This window comes from Felis catus, chromosome A1 (assembly GCF_018350175.1).
Source record: "Felis catus isolate Fca126 chromosome A1, F.catus_Fca126_mat1.0, whole genome shotgun sequence".
Classification (NCBI taxonomy): Eukaryota; Metazoa; Chordata; class Mammalia; order Carnivora; family Felidae; genus Felis; species Felis catus.
This window is the reverse complement of record NC_058368.1, coordinates 27,399,778-27,424,792: the sequence shown is the minus strand read 5'-3', so window position 1 is coordinate 27,424,792 and position 25,015 is coordinate 27,399,778. Positions and strand designations below refer to the sequence as shown.

Genomic DNA, 25,015 nt, shown 5'->3' with positions numbered 1-25,015 from the left:
CCCCCTGCCCCCGCAATTCCCTGCCTCTTCTACTCTTCTAGGGCAAACAACCAAAGCAGAGTGGACAAAAAGTTAACCATTTCTCTAGCATTATTACAGATTTCAGCCTCTTCATGTCGCCTTCTCCTGACTACATGCCTTCCTTTCCTTCACCCTAAAACCCTTCTAATTTGTGCATCTGCCTCCCAATCCTGAAGCAGCTGTCTTTACTCTAAAACATGCTGCCTTCAGTCCCCATGTCCTTTCCTCTTAGACGTCTATACAATGTGCTTGCTGTCCTTCCTTTCCCTATGGATTTCTGGACAGCCAGAATCATTTGCGACACTCTTCTCCTGCCTCCTTCACTGGCCCGCACGTTAATCAAGAATTCATTCGAGGACTGGATTAAGGTTAAAAGCCCCTGAAACACGTTCTTGTTCAAGATGTCAGACACAGTACATGTTTATCTGCTTTTTGGGTTTTCTTCCTCCAGAAACTCAATTAAGATGGCTGTCAGTGAATAAACTTAAAAGAGCAAAGAGAATGGGACGGGAGTTCCAGGGAATTCTCAGGTATGGGAGATTCTGGCATCTGTGGGATCCCCAACTGTCCCGAAAGTGAAGCCTGGTGGTGAGCAGTGAGTGCCCCACTGTGTGGGAGGAGACTTGGCCTGGGAGGAGAGCGGAAGAGAGCTGGACACAGCAGCCAGCAGACCCGCCCCCATAGCTCCTGGGGCAGTAATCCCTTCCCTCCCAGAGAGAAGCACCCCAGCGAACATCACCCCGCGAAAAGGAACCTGTAGCAGCCAAGAGACAGATTGAGACACAAAAGCAAACACCCAATCCTGGAATAAATAGAAACGACTCAGGAACAAAAAGAATTTTGAGCGTTCTAATTAGTATTCTCAAAGAGATCTGAGAAGATACTGAAACCAAAAAAAAAAAAAAAAAAAAAAAAATTTGCATGAAAAGACAGTAATCGAAGAAGAAAAAGAACATTTGGAAATAAAATAACCTGATGATCAAATAGAAACTTCAGAGGAAAGGATAAAAGGCACGGTTTAAACAGATAACATGAGAAGAACGATAATACACACATAGCATGAGCCTAGGAAGGTCCATTATCTGACTGGTGGGCATTTCAGAAAGAAAATAAAAACAGAAAACAAAAGTGGAAAATTATCAAGGAAACAGAGAAACTCCTGTTGCAAAGTCCTGCTACATCTGTCTGTGTTCTTTACCTATAGAACCTCTCCCAAGTTGTTCACAGAAACACCGTTTGAAGTTCACTGGAAGCAATGGGCCTGATGGGCTTTCGAGGATTCTTATAATTTTTAAGGGGCAGGTTTTTTATTTTCCAGAAAAAAATTTTTTTAAAGCCTCTAAAAATTTTCCTGGATACAGCTCACTTCGCCTGTCTTTCCCTGAAATTTCTGATGGTCAGAAACACGACCTACGGCACAATCCTGCTGCCGTGATGATCATCCTGGCTTTGACAGGAACACGTGACACTTCACTGCACGTGAACTTGGGAGAGGAAATGAGCACACACTTTTCATTATCTCTTCTAAAAAGTACTTACTAAGCAATTGAACGGTTTTAGAGAAGATTTCAGAAGAGATGCTTAAGTGGTCAGACGCACTCGCTGATGTCATTTCAACACACTTTCATTTCTTTCTTAATATCTATCCCAAAGACCAACGCTTGACCAACCTTTGGCAAAACTAGCTGGGGTTGCTGTATGTTTCAGGGAAATAGCAGTATTATATTTGTCTGTCTCCTTCTGTAAAATTGGTCTAGATTGGTGAGGTTTTGTAAGACAGATACAGAAAAACCATACATATGTTCCCTTTTAAGCCCAGGGGGGAAAACGCTTGTTACTTAATTTCTAAGATGCTGTTGATCATGATAATCCTCTTATCCCAAATTTTGTCCTGTCTTGCTCAAAGTTGTCAAGACAGCCAGCCTTGGTCTTTACTAATGTCAAGCCAAGACTGTTAGAAAGCCACTGCTCTACATGGGCCAATGGTTTACTGGCCTAAAGGCAGTTGGTCTTCAGATGACATTTGCTAACACTATTAAAAAGCATTGGCTCAAAGTATTTACGAGGGACCCTTCTGACATAATCATCATCAGTCACACACAGTTTTACGATCAGCAGCTTATAATGGGATCCTGTTGTTATGTGAATATTTAGCAGTCCTGTCAATATGATTTACACAAGGCTTCGAAAGGAATTGATTTTTAAATTGGTTATTTAAAATTACGACATATTGACCTATCCTCATGAATGAAAATACAAGTATTGCTTAAATTCAAGTGTGATTAAAACCGGAATGAGATGCCATTCTACACTTACTATATATAGGGGCTAAAAAAAGACAAGTGAAACAAAACAGGCTGATCATATCACGTGCTGACCGACAAGGACACGAAACAACTGGAATTCTCCTGCATCCCATGGGAATGCATGATGGTATAGACACTTTGGGCAACATTCCAGCAGTTTCTTAGTTAAACACACTTACCATATGAACTAGCAATCCTAGTCCTAGGTTTTTACCCAACTGAAATGAAAACTTACGTCCCAACAAAAAGTCTGTAAGTGAATGTTGCCAGCACATTTGTTCATATTAGCCCCAAAGAGGAAACCATCCAAATGTCTGTTAGCTGGTGACCAAATGAACAAATTATAGCTCTTCCTTACATTGGGATACTATCCAGCATAAAGAGGAATGAACTCTTGATATATACAGCAACAGGGAGGAATCTCAAATTCATTACGCTAACTGAAAGAAGCGAGACTCAACGGTTGCATTCTATGCAATTCTACTTATATGACACTCTGGAAAATGCAAAACTCTGACGGGTAGAAAAAAAAGATCTGTGGTTGCTCGGAGTTGGGTTGACTAAAAAGAAACACAAAGGAATTTCTGGAGGGTGACAGGACAATCCTATATTGATTGTGGTCTTGGTCACATGAGTGTATCTATCGATTTGTCAAAACTCATAGAACTGTAGCCCTAAAGAGAGTATTTTTATTGTATGTAAATTTTGCCTCGATAAATTCAGGGATAACTGGAAGATAAATGAGAGTTTGCGATAGGTACATTCTTTCCTTGTATACTTAAAAATACAAATGAAAGCCAACCAGCTCACTACTCTTATGGCAGAGACAAGTTAACTTCACTGCCAGCTTAAGATCAGGTAAAGGGTACGGTGTTACCATGGATACAAACTATTATTTCCTTTTGTGTGAAGTCTCTAATATTAAATCGTGACTCACACGTAATGTCGGGGGTAGACTCAGAAACAACCAAAGTCACCCAAGGGTTTTCAGCCTTAGGACCCCTGCCCATGATGTTTTCTCCATGAACGTAAGAGAAACTATAATGTCGGTGAAAATATCTTTAAGGGATTAAAAGAAGAAAGGGTAAAACTGCTTCGCTAAACTTGAGGGCATTTCTAAAAATGGTATGCTAGGTCTGAGGCTGTTAAGACTTTATTTTCTTCTGTTTGTTACAGAAATAATTTCCCGTAGATCAACCGCTAACACAACGGCATGTGGGAGGCTAACCTCTCCTTCAGCTGTTGACTTGCCCGTGAGATCATGATTTTCTAATTAATAAAGTGGAGAGGGGGCAGACTGAGTAAATTTTAAAATCAGCAGAATTCTTTGCGGTAGGGCTCAAATTAGCAAGTTGTGGTAACTTATGCAAAATGATGTTAAGGTAGAGGTTGACTCTTAAAGAGCACACATATTTTGGAACTCTGTATTAAAGACGTGTTGCCACAGAGACTGCCACACATCTACCTAATAACCACTGAAAATTAAAGTCATAGCCACTGCCACTGAGTGAGCGCTTCCCATGTGCTAGTAAGAGCTATGAATACTTGCAGGATGTCAGCTCCCACCGTCTGCCTTGCTATTTATGGTCCAAGAATCCCGAATGATCCAGAGTTCCCCACAGGTTCCATGGTAGTTCTTGTCCCTGTACTCTTGTCCATTACTCTTACGTTCAACAAATACGTATTTATCTAGGGGCGCCGGGGTGGCTCAGTTGGTTAAGCATCTGACTCGATCTCAGCTCAGGTCTTGATCTCAGGGTCATGAGTTCAAGCCCCACGTTGGGCTCCACCTGGGTGTGAAGCCTACTTAAAAAAAAAAAAAAATATATATATATATATATATATGTGTGTACATATATATATATACACACATGTATACATATATATGTACATATATATATATACATGGGTATATATATATATGTATGTATATGTGTATGTGTATATATATATATCTATATATATATCTATATCTATATATAATATAGCTACCATGTGTCTATTAATGATTGAATTGTTTCCATTCAAAATTTATATGTTGAAACCTTAGCCCCCTGTACCTCAGAAAATGGCATTTGGAAACAGAGTCATTAGAGGTATGATTCGGTAAGATGAGGTCATAGTGGAATAGCATGGGCCCCTCAGTCCTATACAAATTGTATCATTATCAAAAGCAGAAATTTGGACACTGATACACACAGGGAGGATGCTATATGAAGATGAAGGCAGAGATTAGGGTGATGCTTCTACAAGGCACGGAACACCAAGGATTGTAGGGAAACCACCAGAAGTTTGGGGAAGTTCTGGAATAGATTCTCCCTCACAGCCCTCAGAAGGAACCTCTCCTGCTGACACCTTGATCTTGCACTTCTAACCTCTAGAACCATGAGACAATACATTTCTGCTATTTGGGGCATCTGGGTGGCTCAGTCGGTTAAGCATCCAACTCCTGGGCTCAGCCTAGATTGTGTTCTCGCGTTCGCGAGTTCAAGCCCCACGTTGGGCTTGGTGCTGACAGTACAAAGCCTGCTTGGGATTCTCTCTCTCTCTCCCTCTCTCTCTTCCCCTCCCCCACTTGTTCTCTCTCTCTCTCTCTCTCTCTCAATAAACATTAAAAAATTAAAAAAAAATTTCTGCTATCTAAAGCAAATCGTACCAAAACCAAAACCAAATCCCACAAAACAAAACTATTTTAAAGTACATTTCCTACTGACAAGGAAATTCTGCAAATGGGTGAGAAGCCACAATAACCAAACACCTCTCTCAAGGGGCTGCAGCTTCGCAGTCCCTGATGCTGACTCCCGGGCATCCTTCTCCCCGACGGCCGAGCTCACCCTCACCTCCTCAGATTTCCTTCATATTTGAATCTCTGATTGCCTTAACCGTTCCATCAACTTAAAAAAAAAATTTAATGTTTATTTATTTTTGAGAGAGAGAGCATGAGTGGGAAAGAGGCAGAGAGAAAGAGAGAGAGAGAGAGAGAGAGAGAGAGAGAGAGAGAGGATCAGAAGCAGGCTCCAGGCTCTGAGCTGTCAGAACAGAGCCTGATGCAGGACTTGAACACATGGACCATGAGATCATGACCTGGGCCGAAGTTGGACACTTAACCGACTGCGCCACCTAGGCGTCCCCAGTTCCGTCAACTTTTCAAGCAACTGGGGTAATCTTTACTGGAGGAAAAGTGGGCCCACTGCATGAGGCATGAGATGGTAACTGTGGCCTGGGTCTGGCCTCATGGTCTTTGGGGAAATTGACAGACAGACTCTCCTCCCGGCAGGGGCGCCGACACACAGCCCATGTTGGGGCATATGGACAACCCCGGGAGCCTCGCACAGCAGCTGTTACACCAATTTCCAAGTGCGGGGACCTGAGCGGCAACTGTAATGACATTTTCCTGGCTGGCTCTGACCTCTGAATCGCACTGATTTGTCTAACACACACTGTGAACACCAACCAGTTAGGACTCAAAGCCAAGACTCAAAAACCGCTTTAAAATGGCAGGAGATATTTAAGACATAATTTCTGTGAGTTGGTCATTAACTTGCTTCTATCCCAATCTGTACATCTTTTTTTTTTTTTTTTTATAATCCTTTCCTCTCAATTATTTTTCCCTGCTTGGCTAATGTTTCTGTAGCAGTTACCTCTAATCATTAAGACACTTTTGTAGGCAATCCATGCTCCTGAGCTTGGAGAGCAGTCCATATGGATAGGGGCATTAAAACAATATTCTTCTTACTCTACATTTTAGTGTCCCATCATTCTATTTCCATTCCCCTTGTTTAAATAAAAACACATTTTTTTCCCCCAGAAAAGAGTGGTTAGGTTTGTACGTTCAGAGGGGTGATATAAAATACCGTGTGTGATGACAATTTATGCTGTATCATTACAAGAGCCTCGAAGGCTCAAACGCCGTTAAGTGATGCTTTCAGATATCAATCCGGCTATGAGTCTTTGGTTCTATTTCCCGACTGCTGAGGCCTCCCCTCCCCTCAAGCCCTCATCCCAGCAGTCCAAGTTCCTTCTCCTTCCTCCAACGCCCCACAGCTCCTGTCTCTTCCTGACAGTTCCCACAGACACATCTTTAACTTCAGTGCATGAGGCTGAGGTCTGGCACCCTTCACAAAGGCATAGATACCAGCCTGTTTTTGAAGTTGCCCGTACCCCCCATTCTGGAACTTCATCTTTTCCAGCAATAAACGTGTCTTAAGTATGTACAGTGTGTTCATGAAACCTGACTAGACCTTAAGGATGATCCAAAAGAAGTGAAACCAACCCAGAGTTTACACGTACACCGAGCTTGCAAACAAGCTCACCATGCTTCTGGAAATCTGCTGGCGTGCTTTTAACTTAAAAGTTCTCAGGTGGTGGGGCGCCTGGGTGGCCCAGACGGTGAAGGGTCCAAGTCCTGATTTCCACGCAGGTCATGACCTCACGGTTCCTGAGTTCGAGCCCCGCGTGGGGCTCTGCACGGACAGCACCGAGCCTGCTTGGGATCCTCTCGTTCCCTTCTCTCTCTCTCTCTCTCTCTCTCTCTGCCCCTCTCCCGCTCATCCACAGGCGTGCATGCTCTCGCTCTTTCAAAATAAATAAATAACCGTAAAGAAATGTCCTCAGATGCTAAAACCCTTGCGTCGTGATCCACGAGGATTTTCTGACCCTTTTCCACGCGGCTCACCTCCCCCTACAAACCTTCCGACCTCCCAGATTCTCTTCCTTAGCTTCCTGCCTCGCGGGTGTTCTTCTCTAGCCTGATTTTTTTCTGCAGACTCTGCCCTTCTGCAGTCACCGGCACTTTCCCTTCCTGGCTAGCTTGGCGCTTGTCCTCTCTTCTCCTTCACCTTTCCCGCCAAATGGCTCCCGTCTCACGTCCGCGGAACGCACGCACCCCTTGCCCTCGCGGAAAAAAAAGAAAAGTCTGGGCCCAGGTACCTGCTGCATGCCCTGCATGGTCTGTTGCAGGAACTGGAGCTGCTGGTCCTTGGTGACGTTGTCCTCCGTTCGGAAAAGCTGCTCTTTCTCCTGTTTCAGCAGCTCCACTTCGTTCCTGTAGGCGTCCAGCTGCCAGCGCAGACTGTCGTTCTCCTCTTTCAGAGCGTAGGCCTGAGCAGCCAGGGCTGGAAGGCAAACACACAGCACAAGTTCAGCTCCGTCACCTTCCGGTGACGGGGGCGGGGCTTAGACCGGGGCGGGGGGAGGGGGGGGCTTTCGCGGGATGGGGCGTCTCTCACCCAAATTCTTACCGTTCACACCAGCTCAGAAACAAACCCCAAATGCCTGGCCCCGGGGCTCTTTGATTCCCGGCTGGTGAGCATCACTTCTTTGGGAATTTTTATCGATTCCATTTGTCCTGTCTGATGGAGGCATGCTTCTTGTGGGCCCAGGGGTAACTCCTCCCCAGTGCGGGCCTCTCAGCCTCTCCCCCAGTCCGAGGCACCCTCCGCAAGCGGGAACGTGCTGCTAGGTGGGGACAGCACGGGGGCCACTTTCTTTCACCGAATCAGCCTTTCCACAGGTTGAGGCCTGCAGCCACATCCCAGGGGACAGAGGGATCGACACGGACGTCATTCCTCCCCGCACGGCCGCTGGGACAAATCGCACGGATTGCTCGCCCCCTCTTTATCAGGACGGTAGGCTGGCTCCGTATGCTTCACCAGCAGATTAAAACCCTGCTCCCTGCAAGGCCGTGACCCTCCTTCCCGAAACCGAAAACTCTCCATGTGTGGATTCGGATCTTACTCACGTCTCCATCCTACCGAGAAACCGAGACCGTTAACAGAAACGGCAGAGACTGAAAACAGAAGAGTGGGTGGCACAAAGCAACACGGGATGGTTTCCAGCTTCCCGGCTGGGGTCTCTCCCCTGATACTAACCGCCGGCGGAGCACCCAGCACGTGAGACACCGGACCCGACGATTCGCACGGATTCATCACTTCATCCCCCCTCAGGCCTAGAATGTCGGTTAGGCTGCTCTTAATCCCATTCTTTACAGAGGACAAAAACGAGGCACAGAGAAGCTAGAGAACTTGTCTCGCCCCACAAAGGAAGTATCGTAAACAGTCTTCAAACCTAGTCCTCAAGTCGCTGGGCTTTTTGCCCGTCCAGATGCGTTTAGTTCTCATCAGACCTTTTGAACCCCCTCGCGACTTCTCTCCCCCTCCACTCTCCCACCAGTTGCCCACACTTTCTTCCCCCTCCCACAGAAAATGCATTCTCTACTCTTGTAAGCAAGAGAAAAGTGAAGGAGAGATTTCAAAACTTATCAGAAAGTTCTTCAAAGAAGTGACTTCCGGTTTGTAAGGGCATGACGTGAGGCCTATTGGCCAGCAGGTTCTCAGTACGGGCTCATTTCCACCCCCTCCCCCAACCAGTGCCAATCAGAGACCACTGGGGGTCAGCCTCTTGGATGTTCTACCTTCACATTACAGTATGCAGATAATAGATCTTTACAGAAGTGCTCTGAGACCCCAGTGAATTCTCTCCTCAAATATCAAACCTCAAATTATGTTAATAATAGTTTTATAGTTGAGTGGTTTATAGTATTCTGCTTTGCAAAATGATTATGTATAGTACACATGGAAATACTAATCAAATAGAACATGCAATTAACCAGAAAATTCCCTACCTCAAACCATTAGGGATCAATTAGTCAACACGCAGTTACTGCATACATACTCTGTGCCCAGGCCTGCCTGGGCATCCTGGATCACAGAAGGAGGAGCCAGAATATGTCTTCTCTCAGGCAGCTTAGAAGATCAGAGAAACTGATACATTTGAAAAGAAACAAATACGTTCAAGGGAAGAGAGAACAGCCTGTCGGCTGGCATATAGTAGGCATGTGATGAATGCTGGTTGAATGAACAAATAAATGAGCAACTTAGTGTCGAGGGAATTCATCCCGTTGGGGCTCAGAGAAGAGAAAGGAAGATGCGGACCAGAATGATAAAAGAGGGCCTGGAAGGCTCAAGAACTGGGGAAGGATGTCTGAGTCTGGACAGGGCAAGAGCATAAGCAAAAGTTCAGGGAAGAGAATTTAAGGGAGACCACTTGGGGCAGGAAGGAGGGAAGCTTGACCAAAAAGGCACATGTCGGTCTGGAGGCAGTGAGGGAAAGGCGGGCTGTGTCACAGGATGAGAGGGGATGGAACTCAGAAGTCACGCTAGAGAGTGAGATTCAGTGGGGCAGCTGATGGAGAACCATGCCAGGTGCCCGGGCAGCGGAAGGACACAAGGGAATTGGTGATTGAGTAAGATTAGTTTGGCACTGGTGCGTGGAATGAACTAGAGGCTGCAGGGAATGAGTGAAGGAAATTTCATTTGGTGTCTATGTGTGTGCAAAACCAAGGAGCAGCCAATTTTACAGTTTTAGGGGACGTACTAATAAAATCGGAAACGACCCAGGGTGTAGCCAGGAGCATGAGCTAGTGTTTTCTAACATCACACTGCCCAACTCCAGATCTTGTCCACACCCCATGACACCAACTCCTGACAACTCAGTTTACCAATCCACAAGGAAATGGTTATGAGGCATCATTTGAGAGGGATGCTGTAATAGGGCAAAATTACAGAAAATGCAAATGATGAAAAAAATGTTGGCACCACATAAGCACATTACTACATTTAGTAGCATTCAAAGACACTTAAGTCATTTCCTTAGGAAGCTCTATTTGGCCCTTTTTCAATTTAGAGTGGCATTTTTATTATCATAACTGATAGCAGGTGTTTGTGAAGAAATCGATTAGTATGCAGGGATGGAAATTACATTTTCCAAATGAATTGCATAGTCTGCAAGATACGCTGAAATCTGTGTAGCAAAATGCAAGCAGTTATAAAGCATGTGCCAGCAACATTATTTAAATAAATTATCTGAACATAAATACATATAGGAGAGTGCACCATCCATTACTTCACGGGCTCTCTTAGAAGCCTGTGTAACGGCAGTGCTGACAGTTATTCTTGGCTGAGCCGAGTGGCCACTATTCTTGCCAAGGAAGAGACAATGCTGCTTGCATTTCTGGAATAGGAATGTGATATCATTATATACATATACATATACATATACATATACATATACATATACATATACACATACATATACATACATATGTATATACATATACATATATACATACATATATATACATATACATACATATACGTATATATATGTATATGTATGTATATGTATATGTATGTATATATATATATATGTATATATATACATATACATATATATGTATATGTGTGTGTATATATATATAATTTTTTTTAAAAAGCAGCTGTAACTCTCCTCCCTCCACCCCAAATCAATACCATAGCCAATCCCATCAACGTTTTTATAACTGAGGCATATAACTAATTTACATTCCTGATTAAATGATTTCAAGCTTGATAGTTGCAAAAAAAAAATGGTTACTCATGTGGCAGCCAAGTGGTTATTTCTACAGGGTGAGAAATTGTATATTGACTCCACTTAACTTCAGGCCACCTGTTTGTAAACACTGTTAAGTGTCATGGGCAGCCCTGAATGCACCCCTCACATGAGGCTTCTGGGAACATTATGTTCCTTGAGCCCGGAAAGAAACAAAGTCCTGATAATTCCTAGCGTAATATCATTTTTTCAGGATATTAAAAATTCAGAAACTTGACCAAGTTCCATTCTTTCATTGCTCTCCCTTTGTCTTTACTCTTTAGCTCTTTCCAGGACACTGTATTAAATGAAACAGTCTTGAAAAATGTGTAATCAAGCTTCCATGATAAAATTTACCCTTGAGAGACTGCATAACAAATTCACCATTCAAATAAGCGTAAGGATTAAAAATAACCTACAGTGTGTGTCTTTTTGTAAGATTCCCTGAGGAGTGTACTATGTTCCGATAAATGGAATATTTAGCTAAGAGCCACCACCTGTGGATTACCCATTTGCAATAATTAACACAAAAAGAATACAATGAGCCTTCAAATGTAAACTACTCTTCTGAATCCAATGAAATCTTCCTTTGGTGATTCTAGTGGCACCTGAATCCAGTGGTGCCTCTGGATTATCAGTAATTCACTCACAACCAACCAGATTATTGAGAAGATGGGGCATCCAAAGGGGAAGGGCAGTGCAGTTGTTCCGACCCTAGAAAAATTGTTCCCGCGATTTTCTGATTGGATCAAAAATGAAACAGCAACAGAAGAAAAACTTTGCCAAGCAAGATTAAATTACATTTCAAAAATTAGCACTAGACTACTAAAATTACCAAAGTGACGTCAGCGTAGGAAAATTGATCCAAAGATTAAATTGTACCGCTGAAAAGGAGGTTTAAAGGGATTACAGCAGCTTGCTTTACCCTTTACGAAATTCCATACAAACCATTATCCTTTATATTAATTATGGCCAAAGTGACCTCTTCCTGTCTCCTGTATTACTTACTGTGTTTCCATGGGAACAGAGAGTGGCAGGCTTAACTTCTTTAAGTAAATAATCTGGGGAAAGCCTTGAAATCTCTCTCTTACCAGCCGGAGCCGGCCTCAGAAAAATAATTAGCCCTATATGAAGAATGTAAGTTATTTTGGGTTATGTCCCGGTAAGCTGACGGTATGTTAATATCTTTTTTCCTGCTCAGGCAAGATGTAACTAAATTAATAAAACACTTTAACATATTATTCCTAACAATATCTGGATGTCTCAAGAACTGTTCGTCTTTGTGTCTTTGGGGAACTCCGTGTTTAACATTCTCCCTCCACTCTGCCAGATGCAGACGTGGAATGCCAGGAGAGGGCTGCTGAACTGTGTGTTTCTTTCCCCCACACGAGAAGCCCTTCTCAAGGATTCATCAGCTGCTGCCCAGATGGGCGGCTGTGCTGACAGAGTCAGAACACGGGATGATATGGACAGGTCCAAGGCCTGGAAGACACCCCCACGATATCGGTCACCTTCCAGCCCCCCTGGGCTAGTGACTTAGCTACTGGCCAGGCCCCATCTGCCTCTCCCCAAGCCTCTCCTTGCAGGCTGCCTGGCTGGGGGGGGGGGCGGGGGGGAGGGGGGTTGCCCTTCTGTGGCAGAGACAGCATGCGGTGCACCCAAACTCATGCTTTTCTTTGCTCAGTGCAGCGTTGCTCCTGACAGGTGACTGTCCCAGAGGCTGGGGCTCACCAGCGGGGCATGAGGGAGCGAGGGGTGTCTTCTGAATAATGTCTCTTCCCGCTGCTGGAATGGGCCTGGGTCTCTAACTCACCACACATAGGAAAGGTGCCCGGAGACCGACAGTGTCTGCTTAGGGACTCTTCTGTGCTCAAGAATAAACTTTTCGAGGGCGCCCGGGTGGTCAGTCGGTTAAGCGTCCAACTCTTGATCTCAGCTCAGGTCACGATCTCACGGTTTGTAAGTTCAAGCCCCGCGTCGGGCTCTGTGCTGATGGCGTGGAGCCTGCTAGGGATTCTCTCTTTCCCTCTCTCCCTGCTTCCCCTCCACGTATGCGCGCGCGCTCTCTCAAGATAAACAAATACATACAAAAATGAAAAAAAAAGAATAAGCTTTTTCTTGTCGCTGGGAAGCCCCTGAAAATGTGGGCCTTATTTATAAACTAGCTGGTGTTCCTGTAAGCCAGTATTTCCCCCAGTAACGGCCTCCGTCCAGGTTCTCAGGTGGCGGTGGTGCTGACGGGGCCGCGAGCACGCTCTGAGAAATGCTGCTCAGACCATCGCTCGTTCTGTCACCTGGTTCCTGAATTGGGGCTACGGTTGGCTTGTTTGGACAAATCCTTCTGGAGGTTCTCAGGTGGCGGTGGTGCTGACGGGGCCGCGAGCACGCTCTGAGAAATGCTGCTCAGACCATCGCTCGTTCTGTCACCTGGTTCCTGAATTGGGGCTACGGTTGGCTTGTTTGGACAAATCCTTCTGGAGGAAGCTCCATGCCCTGCACCTTTGAGGGCAGTCCTGCCCCAGCCACATCCCAATGCCCTGAGCACCTCCTTTCGGAGTGAGGGTGAGAGTTCACCCTTCCCCATCTCCCCCAAATAAAAAGCAGCAGTAGGAATAGTGGTGGTAACAGCTAACAATTTCTAACATGCCAGGTACCGTGCGAGGCATGTGACTTGCACAATCTCCTTGCAGCGTCCAAAAACACGATATAGTGAGTATGATCGCAGCTTCTATTTTACAGGTGATGGAGCTGGGTTTGAGAGATGCAGGGGTTGGAGGCGCAGGCTTTCCACCCAGTTTATCTCCCGTCCTTGACATAATGCCATTGGGGTAGCCTGGGCGCAGATAAGTGCTGCAGCCGGAGAGGGAAGGAACCAAGGACACCACGAGAGTGGCAAATTTGTTGCTAAAACAGAAAACGGCTTCCACTTGTGGCACTGTTTGGGGAGCGTTCTGCTTGAGGCCCTATTTTAACACAGACACACAAGTCTCTTCTGCAGGAGAATCTTGGGAATGAGCCAGAGGGAAGGACCCGTCTGGCCCCCTTTGGACAGTCTTGACGCCTGACTCAGACCACTTAGGGATCCTCCTTCTGCCCCCCGTATCTCTCTCCTCTGAAATGGCCACACTGATAGTCACGAACTGCCGAGCTCCTGAGCCGCAGTTGGTTAATAAGGCTCCATTGGGACAGCTGTGTCCAGGGATGCCTGGGTGGCTCAGTTGGTTTTTGGGTGTCTGACTTCAGCTCAGGTCCTGATCTCACAGTCCGTGAGTTTGAGCCCCACGTCGGGCTCTGTGCTGACAGCTCGGAGCCTGGAGCCTGCTTTGGATTCTGTGTCTCCCTCTCTCTCTGCCCCTCCTCCACTCACACTCTGCCTCACTCTCAAGAATAAATAAACATTAAAAAAAATATATATTTATTTAAAAATAATATATATAATATATAAATATATTATATATAATATATAAATATATATATTATAAAATATAAATATATATTATATATAAATGTATTATAAATATAATATATATTATAATAATATATATATTTATAAAATATTATATATATAAAAACATATATTTATATTTATATATATTTATAATATATATTTATATATAATGTAAATATAAAATATATAATATATTATATATTATATATTATTATATATTATATTATTATATTATTATATATATTAATATATTATATATTATATATATTATATATATAATATATTTATATATTATATATATATAAGATATATATGCCTCCCCCTCCCCCAACCCTCTGACCTCACCTGTGTGGTTGCTCTGTCATGTGCCTTCAGTTACAGTAAAGGCAATGGAAAAACCTCTCTTCCCACCGAGTCCCGTCCCCAAGATGTCCTCTGAACAGGCCAAGGAAAGCCCAAGACAAGACCCGGGCCTGCCCTCAGCTGACCAGGGGAAGGAAGGCCTGGGGTCCTTGGGCTGCTACCATGTCGGTGCCTCCCAGTGTCCAGACACAGAGCTGAAGGGCATCTTGGCCCCGCTGCCCAGCCAGGCTCCTGCTAGACAGCCTCCTACGGTCCCAACAAACTGTAATCGATCTGTTTCTCAGTCACACCCGTATCACCGCGGAAGCAGCAATCTTCCTCAAATTGCTCACGGAAATTCCTTCTGCTACATTTTTGCAGGATTATTATTATTACAACTTAGCATTGACATAACATTTTATATTTGCAGTGTGCATTATAGCCTGCACATTAGCTATTATTAGGGAGAGCTAAACAGAAGCACAATGCGGTGTCTATTTCCATCTTTGTGTGAGGCCGGTGGAATAAGGGTAATTTGCAGAGTGCAGGTAAGCTAGATCCTGTTATTATAATGGCTTAAATGCGAGTCTAGAGGCACAACCCACAGCTGGCGACTCAGGAAACCCCCCCCCCCCCCGTCTGTCTCCCCTTCCACACAGCTCATCCTCACCAAGGGGTCTGCGCCCCGGAGCAGCGGCCACAAGGTGCTGCGGGGTGCAGACACCACGGAGAATTCACATCATGCCTTCCTGCTTTGCCACCGACCTTATTCTCCTCTGATACCGCCCCCAGCTGCCCCCATCGTCCCCAGGGCAAAATGAGGGGAGAGGCTTGCCCACTCCTTTCAACAGCAGGATAAGCCTGCAATTTAAAGTACTGTTGAAGGATGCTGGGTGGGGGTGAGGGACGCCTTTCGAGGCCTCAGGCGAGCACAGACCAAGACCCAGCAGTCTCCGGGAGAAGGTGGCCAGACTGCCAGGGCAGGATGAGGGGGAAGGAGGGGAGAGGGGATTGGGTTGTTGGAGCCCCAAACCCAGGCAGCAGGGCTACCGAGAGGGGCATTTCTCCCCTCAACTCCACCTCCCCCCCCGCCCCCCTTTACTTTTTTTGATCAGATGTCAGTTTTCTTTTTCATTTTCAATGTTGACCTCCACGATTCAGGACTACCTCTTTTCTACCTTCTGAAGGCTTTAGAGATTCCTTTTCAGAGCAGTCAGACTCAGACCAAGATAAATCTCACAAGGACACAGGTTTCGGGGGCGTGGGAACGCCTCCCCCAGCCTTGGCCGCCACCCTCGCACACAGAGCGCCCCCCTTGGGTACAGCTCTGCACCACTGGCTTTTAGCTCTGGGCCGCTGCACCCTACGTAGCGGTTGGTCTTGTCCAACCAGAGAAGCCTGAAACACAACCTCTCCCCTGAAGGAATTCCTCGTCTCATTTCTCATTTCCTCACCTGCCTGCGGCGTAAGGACCTCACCTCCTTCCCCCACTAACTTGCGGATTCCTTGGTCATTTCTCATTTCCTTCAAGACACCTTCCCCTCAAGAAGTGGGGATTTCCATGGGGCACCTGGGTGGCACAGTCGGTTAAGCGTCCGACTTCAGCCAGGTCATGATCTCGCGGTCCGTGAGTTCGAGCCCCGCGTCAGGCTCTGGGCTGATGGCTCGGAGCCTGGAGCCTGTTTCCGATTCTGTGTCTCCCTCTCTCTCTGCCCCTCCCCCGTTCATGCTCTGTCTCTCTCTGTCCCAAAAATAAATAAACGTTGAAAAAAAAAATTAAAAAAAAAAAAAAAAAGAAGTGGGGATTTCCTGCTCCTACTAACACCTCCCCCCCCCCCCCCCCCCACACACACACACACACTCTTGAACTGGTGGTTTCCACCACATAAAACACATCCACACTCAGAAATGTGAAGAGAGGCTCAGCCCGAACCTCAACATTCTCAGATGTAGGCACCATCTTTTGCAAGGAATAGCAACTTTTCCCGCAGTTTTTTTTTTTTTTTTTTTTTTTTAAATCTCAGCACATCACATACTTGGGGCAACAAAGAGGAGTTGCACAGAAAACGCTTTTCTCCCCTCAGTTTTTGTGCTTTATAGAAACGTTAACTATCCAGTCTACTAAGAAAGAACCAAGACTTTGCTCTCAAGCTTTTTGGGGGGGGTGGGGGAGTGGGGGGGGGGAAGTGGTGGGTGGGGACTGTGCTTGGGCTGCCTGTGAAGTCTCATCCTCTCCACTCTCCTGGTCACCAGTGTGGAGACTGACTGATGTGTACGTATTTGTGCCTGACATTAGGGCAGAAAGAATTCCTGTCGTCTCTAAGTACGTAACCACAGTAGAATGACACTGGTATGAATAACTGAGGCCAGTATTCCTCCAAGTTTCCTCCACCCGCAGCCCTCATTTGTTCCACTTTGGTCTCTTAAATGGGAATTCTTGGAGCCATCCCGTCCCAGACCCTCTGAATCTGAGGGTCTGGAATGGGGTCTGAGGACGTGCCTTTCAACAACCATACGGGGTGGGCTGAATGCACGCCAAAGTTTTAGAACCGCTTCCCTGGCCTGTAGGGACCGGATCCCCGTTCCTTCGTAACTTTCTTCCAGTCTTACATTTCTTTCGTCATTTTTTTTTTGACACCTGCTTTCTCTCAGCCTTTTCTGGCCGCTTTTCTGTTCTTAAAAGGAACTTCTCATCTCCAGCTTTTACCCTCCAACATGGCCGCCGAGGCCTCTCCGCCATCTGCCTTGCCTTCTCGCATTTCATCAATCTATCCACCTGTTCCTCTCTGAACGCTACTTACTGCCTCTCCCGTGATGATATTGTGACTGAATGCTTTCATAAATCCTCCAGGCAGTGGCTCCAAAACACATTTTTCTGATCTACTGGATGTTGTTGCGTATTAGTTTTCTTTGCAGCCATATTTCTGGAGAAAGTGCCTGCTGCAGCAGGTCCGGGGCTTGCGCCCCGGAGAGGCCCAGCCCAACCTCTGTGCCCGGTGGGAACTAATGACCCTTGGCCAGGGGTCCTGACACCAGCTTCTTACTGAGGAGAGGGGGCCCATCCCTGCTTGTCTCTAACCACTGATGGATGAGAGAACAGTTCCTGGCTATTCTCCTAGAGTCTGAGAAAAGCAGAGACTCTGTACTTGGCCTTCCCCACGTTTTTCTGCATCAGACTACCCTCATTTTTTTTTCCTTCCTCCCAAACAACCTTTTTCCGATTATCCAGAGGATGCTTCACATGTTCCTCACGCAGCTATGACGAGGCGGGGTGGGGGGGGGGGTTCTCCACCTGTGTCATGGATGCCATACTTAAACCAAGAAACTAGCTCCCTTTCATTTCTTCTTTCTTTGGTCCTTGGTGATTTGCCATGTCAGTCACTTCCTTTCCCCTAAACATTTTTATCTTTTACTTCATTTTCTTACCTTAAAATTTGTTATGCTTATTTATTGTTTGAGAGAGAGAGAGAGAGCGAGAGAGCGAGCAAGCCAGGGAGGGGCAGAGAGAGGGACGGAAAGAAATCCCAAGCGGGCTCCGCGCTGTCAGCCCAGAGCCCAACTTGGGGTTCAAACTCACAAACTGTGAGATCATGGCCAGAGCTGAAACCGAGTGTCGGACACTTAACCGACAGAGCTGCCCCGGTGCCCCCCACCTTTTACTTCATGTTCATTTTCTTCTCATCCTTTATTACCTTACCTCAACCTGTTTCTTCGCCCCGTTCTTTCTACCTATTATTTTTTTTTTTAATTTTTTTTTTCAACGTTTATTTATTTTTGGGACAGAGAGAGAGCATGAACGGGGGAGGGGCAGAGAGAGAGGGACACACAGAATCGGAAACAGGCTCCAGGCTCTGAGCCATCAGCCCAGAGCCCGACGCGGGGCTCGAACTCCCGGACCGCGAGATGGTGACCTGGCTGAAGTCGGACGCCCAACCGACTGCGCCACCCAAGCGCCCCAATCTTTCTACCTATTATTGACGGACATCAGGCCCCATGTCATGTACGGGTGGTTTTCAAGCCTTTGTGCGGCAGAAATACCTGAGGACTATTTTATAACTCACGTGAGTGGGCATTAACTCCCAGCCGTTGCCAGGAAAGCTTCCCAGCTCTTTCTCACGCGGAGCCAGGGCTGTGAGTCACTCATCTACGCCTTCTGTCACTGCTCACCGGTATCAGTCTTCCACGTTGCCATAGTACCAGGTATTTGCAAAGGGCCGTGGAGCCCCTTCCTTGGCCATTTCTTACAACCTCAAGTAAACTCTCTTAGGATGAGCCTCACGTTACTATCGAGAAGGCTGGGGCTTGGAAGCGACACATTGTTTGCCAAGTCACTCCGGAAACAAAACTCAGCTACTTCCAGAGGCCTCGAACTTCATCGGGCTCAAAGTTATTTCTTGATTATGTTCAGTGTCTCTAAACGCTTCCAGGAACACCGGTTCTCACTCATCTATCCACTTCCTTAGAGCCTTTCTAATGATCTTGCCACCCAAAGGACCCCCCCTCATCAAATGAGTGTCAGGGTGAACTTGGCCTTCCTTAGGCCCAGAGAATAGGAAGGAAGGAAATGTGGAAGGAAGCCTTCCAAAACCGTATTTTCAGAACCCTTGATTTCCCCTCCCTTAAGATGGCTCTAGTTCACATTCTTCAACGGGACACATCTTCTCATTACTGCTTTCACCCCCAGAGCTTGAGTGCTACAAAAGCCTGCTTCAACAAACCCCACATTCATCTTCCCCGAGTCCTTGGGCAGGGAAAAGTGCACGGATTTTAAAAACTGTCTAGATGGCTAAATTATAGCAATTTTTCTCTGGGAGAGAGTTGTTCAGATATTAAAACCTTCTATGTACTGAGTGTGATAATCTTTCTCACATTCCCACAAAAAAAAAAAAAAAAAGAGCAGTTTTTGCTTTGCTCATTAAAATGATTTGTTTTTGGTTTTTGATGAGTGTAATTTCTCAGGTAGCAATGTTTCATTCTTACTAGCAACTCCTTAAAAACCCTCTGCAAGTGCGGAAGCCCCAGTTAAGCACTATTAATCAAATGCTAAGTGCTTTTAAACAGCTCTACCCCTTTTTTTCTAATTGAGAAAAAGAGCTGTTTGGGCAAGTTTATGGGGTGACCTTGATTGAATTAAAGAGGTCAGGGATGGAACAGACTTCAAACTCATATTCAATGATTTTAAAGAAATGACTTCCCTCCAATTAAGCAGGAATTAGCATGAAATATTTTGTTTCAGAAAGGTTAAAGGAATTCCTCTGAGAAACCAGCTCTCTTGTTGCCTGTTCTTTATTGAACACGAGAGAGAAGGCGCCACGGCTAGTTTCGGAGAAAGTGCTTTGTTAACATGGTGCTGATGAGCTGGCATCGATTATAACATTCCTTAGAGTCACAAATGCTGTATCAAAGGGGCAAAAAGTCCAATTTAAGTTTTAATTTCTGTTTCGAAAGCCCAAAGACCCAACAACTTCCAATGACTAAGAAAAATCAAGTTACATTTTCCATCTGCGTTAATTTCAACCTAGTTCTAGGGGCAAAGTTTCACATATTACTTTATTTCTTTGGTGTTCCTCATTTCAGTTCTAGCCCTAACCTTGACATAGTCTTCCACCTTTTATTTTTTTTTTTTAAATTTTTTTTTCAACATTTATTTATTTTTGGGACAGAGAGAGACAGAGCATGAATGGGGGAGGGGCAGAGAGAGAGGGAGACACAGAATCGGAAACAGCCTCCAGGCTCCGAGCCATCAGCCCAGAGCCCGACGCGGGGCTCGAACCCACGGACCGCGAGATCGTGACCTGGCTGAAGTCGGACGCTTAACCGACTGCGCCACCCAGGCGCCCCGAGTCTCCCACCTTTTAATGGCCTGAAGGGACAGGTTCTTCTCCCTGCTCTAAATAGTAACACACAGAGTTTGTGATACCGAGTTATGGAAGCAGGATTGTCCAGAGGAAGGGGAGGGGACCAGACATGTCGGTGGAGGTTTGGGGACTACAGGGCATTGTTTTTGAGGAGCGTTAGTCCTGAGAAGAACACTGGCCGCGCTCTTTTACGTCCCTGCTCCTGCCAACTTCAGAGAGGCGTGGAGACACGGATTACGCACAGGAGGGTGGCAGAGGGGGTACTACAGAGGGCAAGAAGGGACTTGAAGGGCACACTCCTCTTCTGAGATTTGGGGCAAGTTAGTAAACCTCCATTAGAGCTCAGGATCCTCATCTGAAAAACATGGTCAGTCCTGGGAGGATTAAACAGATAATAGTTGTGGGGTTTTTGTTGTTGTTGTTGTTGTTGTTTTTATTTTTTGGAGGGAGGGGGGTCCCAAACTGAAAAAAAAAGCCCTTCAACAGATTAGAAATTAGTTCTTCCTAGTTTTAATTTCCTATCCCTTCATTTCACAAACTCTTGTCCTTGTACCGTGCAACGCCACATGCTGGCCATTCAGAAAGGAAAAGATCTCAAACTAGTCTTTAAGGAACACACGGGGTGGAAGGTCCGCCCGTGTCATGTTTTTACTCTTCTTTGCTTGCAACAAAATACAGCTTTCTCCAGGGAGAAGATGGAGTTCAGATGCACAGATTTATACAACCTCTTTTCAGGTAATCTCAGCTCCCACCGTTCCTTAGGTCAGGGTGTACCTGCTCGCATGGGCTATAACTCCTGACGGTCCAGGGGGCCGTGAGCCAGTGCTATTCCAAGAAAGGAGAACTCTGATGATGTGCTGCTAGGATTCTTCACAGCACACAAGCAACGCTCTCAGATCAAAGACCGAGTCTCGATTAGCCTTACAAGACTCTGTGTGCTAATTTCTCTCCTTAATCTGGTACTTCGAGACAAGTGGTCTCATGGTCCCGTACACGGCATTAAGAATTCTGTGAATATTTGTTTTAATTTTATCACCGCTTTGTAGTATGACATTGCTTGGCACATTGCATGGTGGCAAAGAGCTAAGGACAGAGAAATGGATAACTTTAGGGTGCTCGGGTCACATAAACTATCCTAGAAAAACGTGGGATGGCAGGTGGAGACAATTCCTGAGAAACGGACTGGTAAATCACTGAAAGAAGAGTAACCTACCTCTACAAGATTTGCCAAATACGTGTTGTCACTGAAGTTGTGTCTGAACGCTTGTAATTACAAAAACCCGAAACTTGCAGAATTTATCTGACATTCCAACTAATTACTGTTAGGGGGGAAACAACAACAACAACAATAACAACAACACATTTTTCTCATTAAATTAAAACATGGGATGGGCAGGGAGAGGGCATAATACTTGTAAGATCTCTCCTGGGTCAAAACTTCCCTGAGTCTGTGCATCTCAATAGGATTGGTATTATCGTAGATGCTGTCCCTCTGATCTTTAAGACTTATTGAGAGGTACATCTCATAAAAAAAAAAGCCCCAGGAACAATGAAACAGGGACAGCACTACAATAAGTCCTGAAATTAGATGGTCAACAAACTGGTGATCTTCTCATCTGCTCTCCCAGACCCTAGGGATGCAAAGGAAATATGGGATGAGATGGGAAATAAAAGGGCTAATATTGTGGTTCAGATCATTCCAGACCGACCGTCAAGTCTGTGCCTGTGTTTTGAGAAGTACCTTGATTTTTCTCTTTACTTTTCTGGAGAGCTGGGGAGTGGAAGACACGAGTTGTGACAGGGTGTAGGGTTTGCCAAAGGAAATGCGTGATGGCACGGCTCTTTCCCCGTGCACTTTACCTCTTCAAAGGATTTCTTCTTCTTGCCTAAAGCCATAGAACAGATTGCTTTTGAGGAAATAAATATCACTCAACTAGAAAAGAGACTGTGCCAATTTCCTGAGTATTTTTAAAAACTGGCATTTCTGTTGGAATGGGCCTAAAAACAGTTTGCTGGATGCACTGCCGATGTTGAGGTCAACCTCTTTCTAGTCAAAAATACAGAAAATAATGGGGAGACTAAACACGAGCCCCAGTCAGCTTTGTCTGGATTAACATTTTAAGGTAATACACTCTCCAGTCTACCTTTGCCTCCAAATGGCATCATGGCGCCACGCACGTCACAGGCTTTCAAAATCCTTGGTTGATTTTATTTGGTTACAGCCTCTTATGAAGCCACTTAAAGCATTTGGGGGAGATTCTGGAGCTTTTCTCCCATCAAATTTAGTGGTGCCTTGTGAAGGTCATTAACCAGGCAAGAAGGAAAGTAGCACTGAGCTCTAGACTGTCCACTTGCTATCTTGGGGAACTAACATAACTTCTCAACACGTGACTGCATCTTCCTGTCTGTGAAAACAGGAAGTGGTTGTGCAAGGTGATTTCTAAGGGTCTCTTCCACATCTGAAGAGACTCATCATTGCCATTCCCGGCGGGTAAGAATTCAACAGCAGCATTCAAAAGCAGAATTCAACAGAATTCAACAGCACATGTCTGCCCGGTTTAGAACTTGAATTATTTCTTGACTCTTAATCTAAGAGCTATACAAATATGATCAGTCCTTGAAACAGGAAATTGTAAGACCATGGGGTCTGGAAATTAAATGTGGAAATTCCCTGATGTAAAGCAAAAGGAGGCAACTCAATAAATTTCCATTTTCTGACACTGGTTACTGCTTTTAATTTTCTTGTTTGACTGGAAATGGCTAGGTATTCCTCAATCAATGTGAATGTTATCACACGTTCTCCGAGGTAATTTAAAAATTAATACTTACTACTTACTAGTTTCATTATTAAAATAATACATGTATATACTGTGGACATTTCTGAGATGCAAAGAGAAGAAAACAAAAATCACCTATAATCACACCGCCCAGAAATAATCGCTGAATATTTTGACCCATATCCTTACGTATTTTCCCTAACATACAAATTATGAATGGAACACATATACAAACCACATGATCCGTACATTGATTTGTAACTGGTTTTATCACTTAGCAATACACTGAGAATCTCTCGCGCCATTATATAGTCTTCCAGAATATGATCTTTCTCAAGGCTGTTTATGGATATATAATTAATTAACCAATATCCCAGTGTTAGATATTTACGTGTTTCTAAAGTGATTCGATAACTGAAAATTTAGGTAACTGCATTAAGTGTCAATGGCCCATTTGCCTTAAGTGGAAAGCAAGGGCCTCTGGGACACAGCGGGCGGCTCTGGAAGTCACAGTGGGCTCATTAAGAACCTGCAACACCCTACCCGAAGCACTATGATGAATACACTCTATCTTGCCACTTCTGCTCTAGAAATGATTCTCCCTACTTCTCTGCTACTGACGGGGAGTCTAAAATAAAGTTCCCTTTCCCTAGCCTCTTCCCAGAAGGCTTCACACACTGTGTCCTGAAAACTGGGGGAAAGAGTGGCTGAGCCCTTAGTCCCTCTCTGGTATCAAGGACGTTCACCCAAATAAAAGAGTTTCTAAGCCACTTGGACATGGGAGAGCTCACTATAATAATAATTTTCAAACTTGCTATAAACTTCAAAGTCCAGGGATTCTAAGTATAAGCATCATATCACGCAGGGGGAATTTCCAAGACAGGAAGAAAGTAATTACTTCTTTCAATTACTTTTTTCAGTAGCTATGTGGCACTCCGCTGTGCACGGATACCCGGAATTCTATAGGACTTTGTCTTGTCCTCACTTATCTTATTTATACAGTAGTCTTAGTATCGTCAGGTCTCTGATTAGTGAAGCTTATGGGCGACAGTGTTAGCAGTCAAGGTACAATAACTGTGTCACCAACTGTGTTTTGATGCACAAAGCAGAATGAACACACGGAAGAATTAGGACAATGATGTTCATAAACAGTACATCAGTGCTAAGAAGTTGGTAATAGCATATGTTTTAATATAGTCTGGTATTGATTCTTTTGGCCAATGTCCCACCTTAACAGTGTTATAGTCACATTTTAAGATTTTAGATGGAGAGGTACAGAAGAAAATCAATAGATACTATCTTTCCACTACCAACCAGCCACATATCTATAGCCTCTCTGCCACACTCACATTTAAGAGATCTAAAAGATGCTTTGGGGACGGCTGGTCCGGTTATCAGGCTTCTAATAACCTCAGGAATCCACTCTGACTACCTCAAGGATTATAGCTCCAACTCCCAGCGATTCACGAAAAAAGAGCCTATGATCCAGAAGAGACACATGCTCATTTTCTAGTTTTCTATTTCATTAACGTATAAAAAGGAAGCTGAAAAAAAACCCTCACTTGTTACGCAAGAACTGTCTGGAAACAAAATCATACAGAACTCTTGTTTCCGAACCCTAAAAACATACAGCAAAGTGCTTATGTCGGGAAGCTGTGGAGAAGAAAACAGATGAGGAGCGAAACGATCTTTTGTAGTATTAAAACTAACAGGTTTCTTCTTTCCTTATTCTTAATCAATAGATTTTCCAAAATGACCAAGCATTACCTTTACATGAAAACCAGCTTTTATTTTTACAACGGGACATGCTGCTGGAGGGCAATGAGCTGATCTACTAAAAGTATTTTCTATAAGCAC

At 44.9% G+C, this 25,015-nt stretch overlaps 1 protein-coding gene across 17 annotated transcripts in view; it reads right to left on the bottom strand.

The window, feature by feature from the left end:
* ENOX1 (ecto-NOX disulfide-thiol exchanger 1) overlaps window positions 1-25,015 on the bottom strand; it is a 579,959-nt gene that overhangs the window by 109,642 nt on the left and 445,302 nt on the right. For all 17 annotated transcript variants that reach the window (XM_023251799.2, XM_023251828.2, XM_023251820.2 and 14 more), the window contains one exon: window positions 7,257-7,441. In XM_023251799.2, the coding sequence (XP_023107567.1) occupies window positions 7,257-7,441 (185 nt within the window). The remainder of the gene's footprint in view (window positions 1-7,256; window positions 7,442-25,015) is intronic.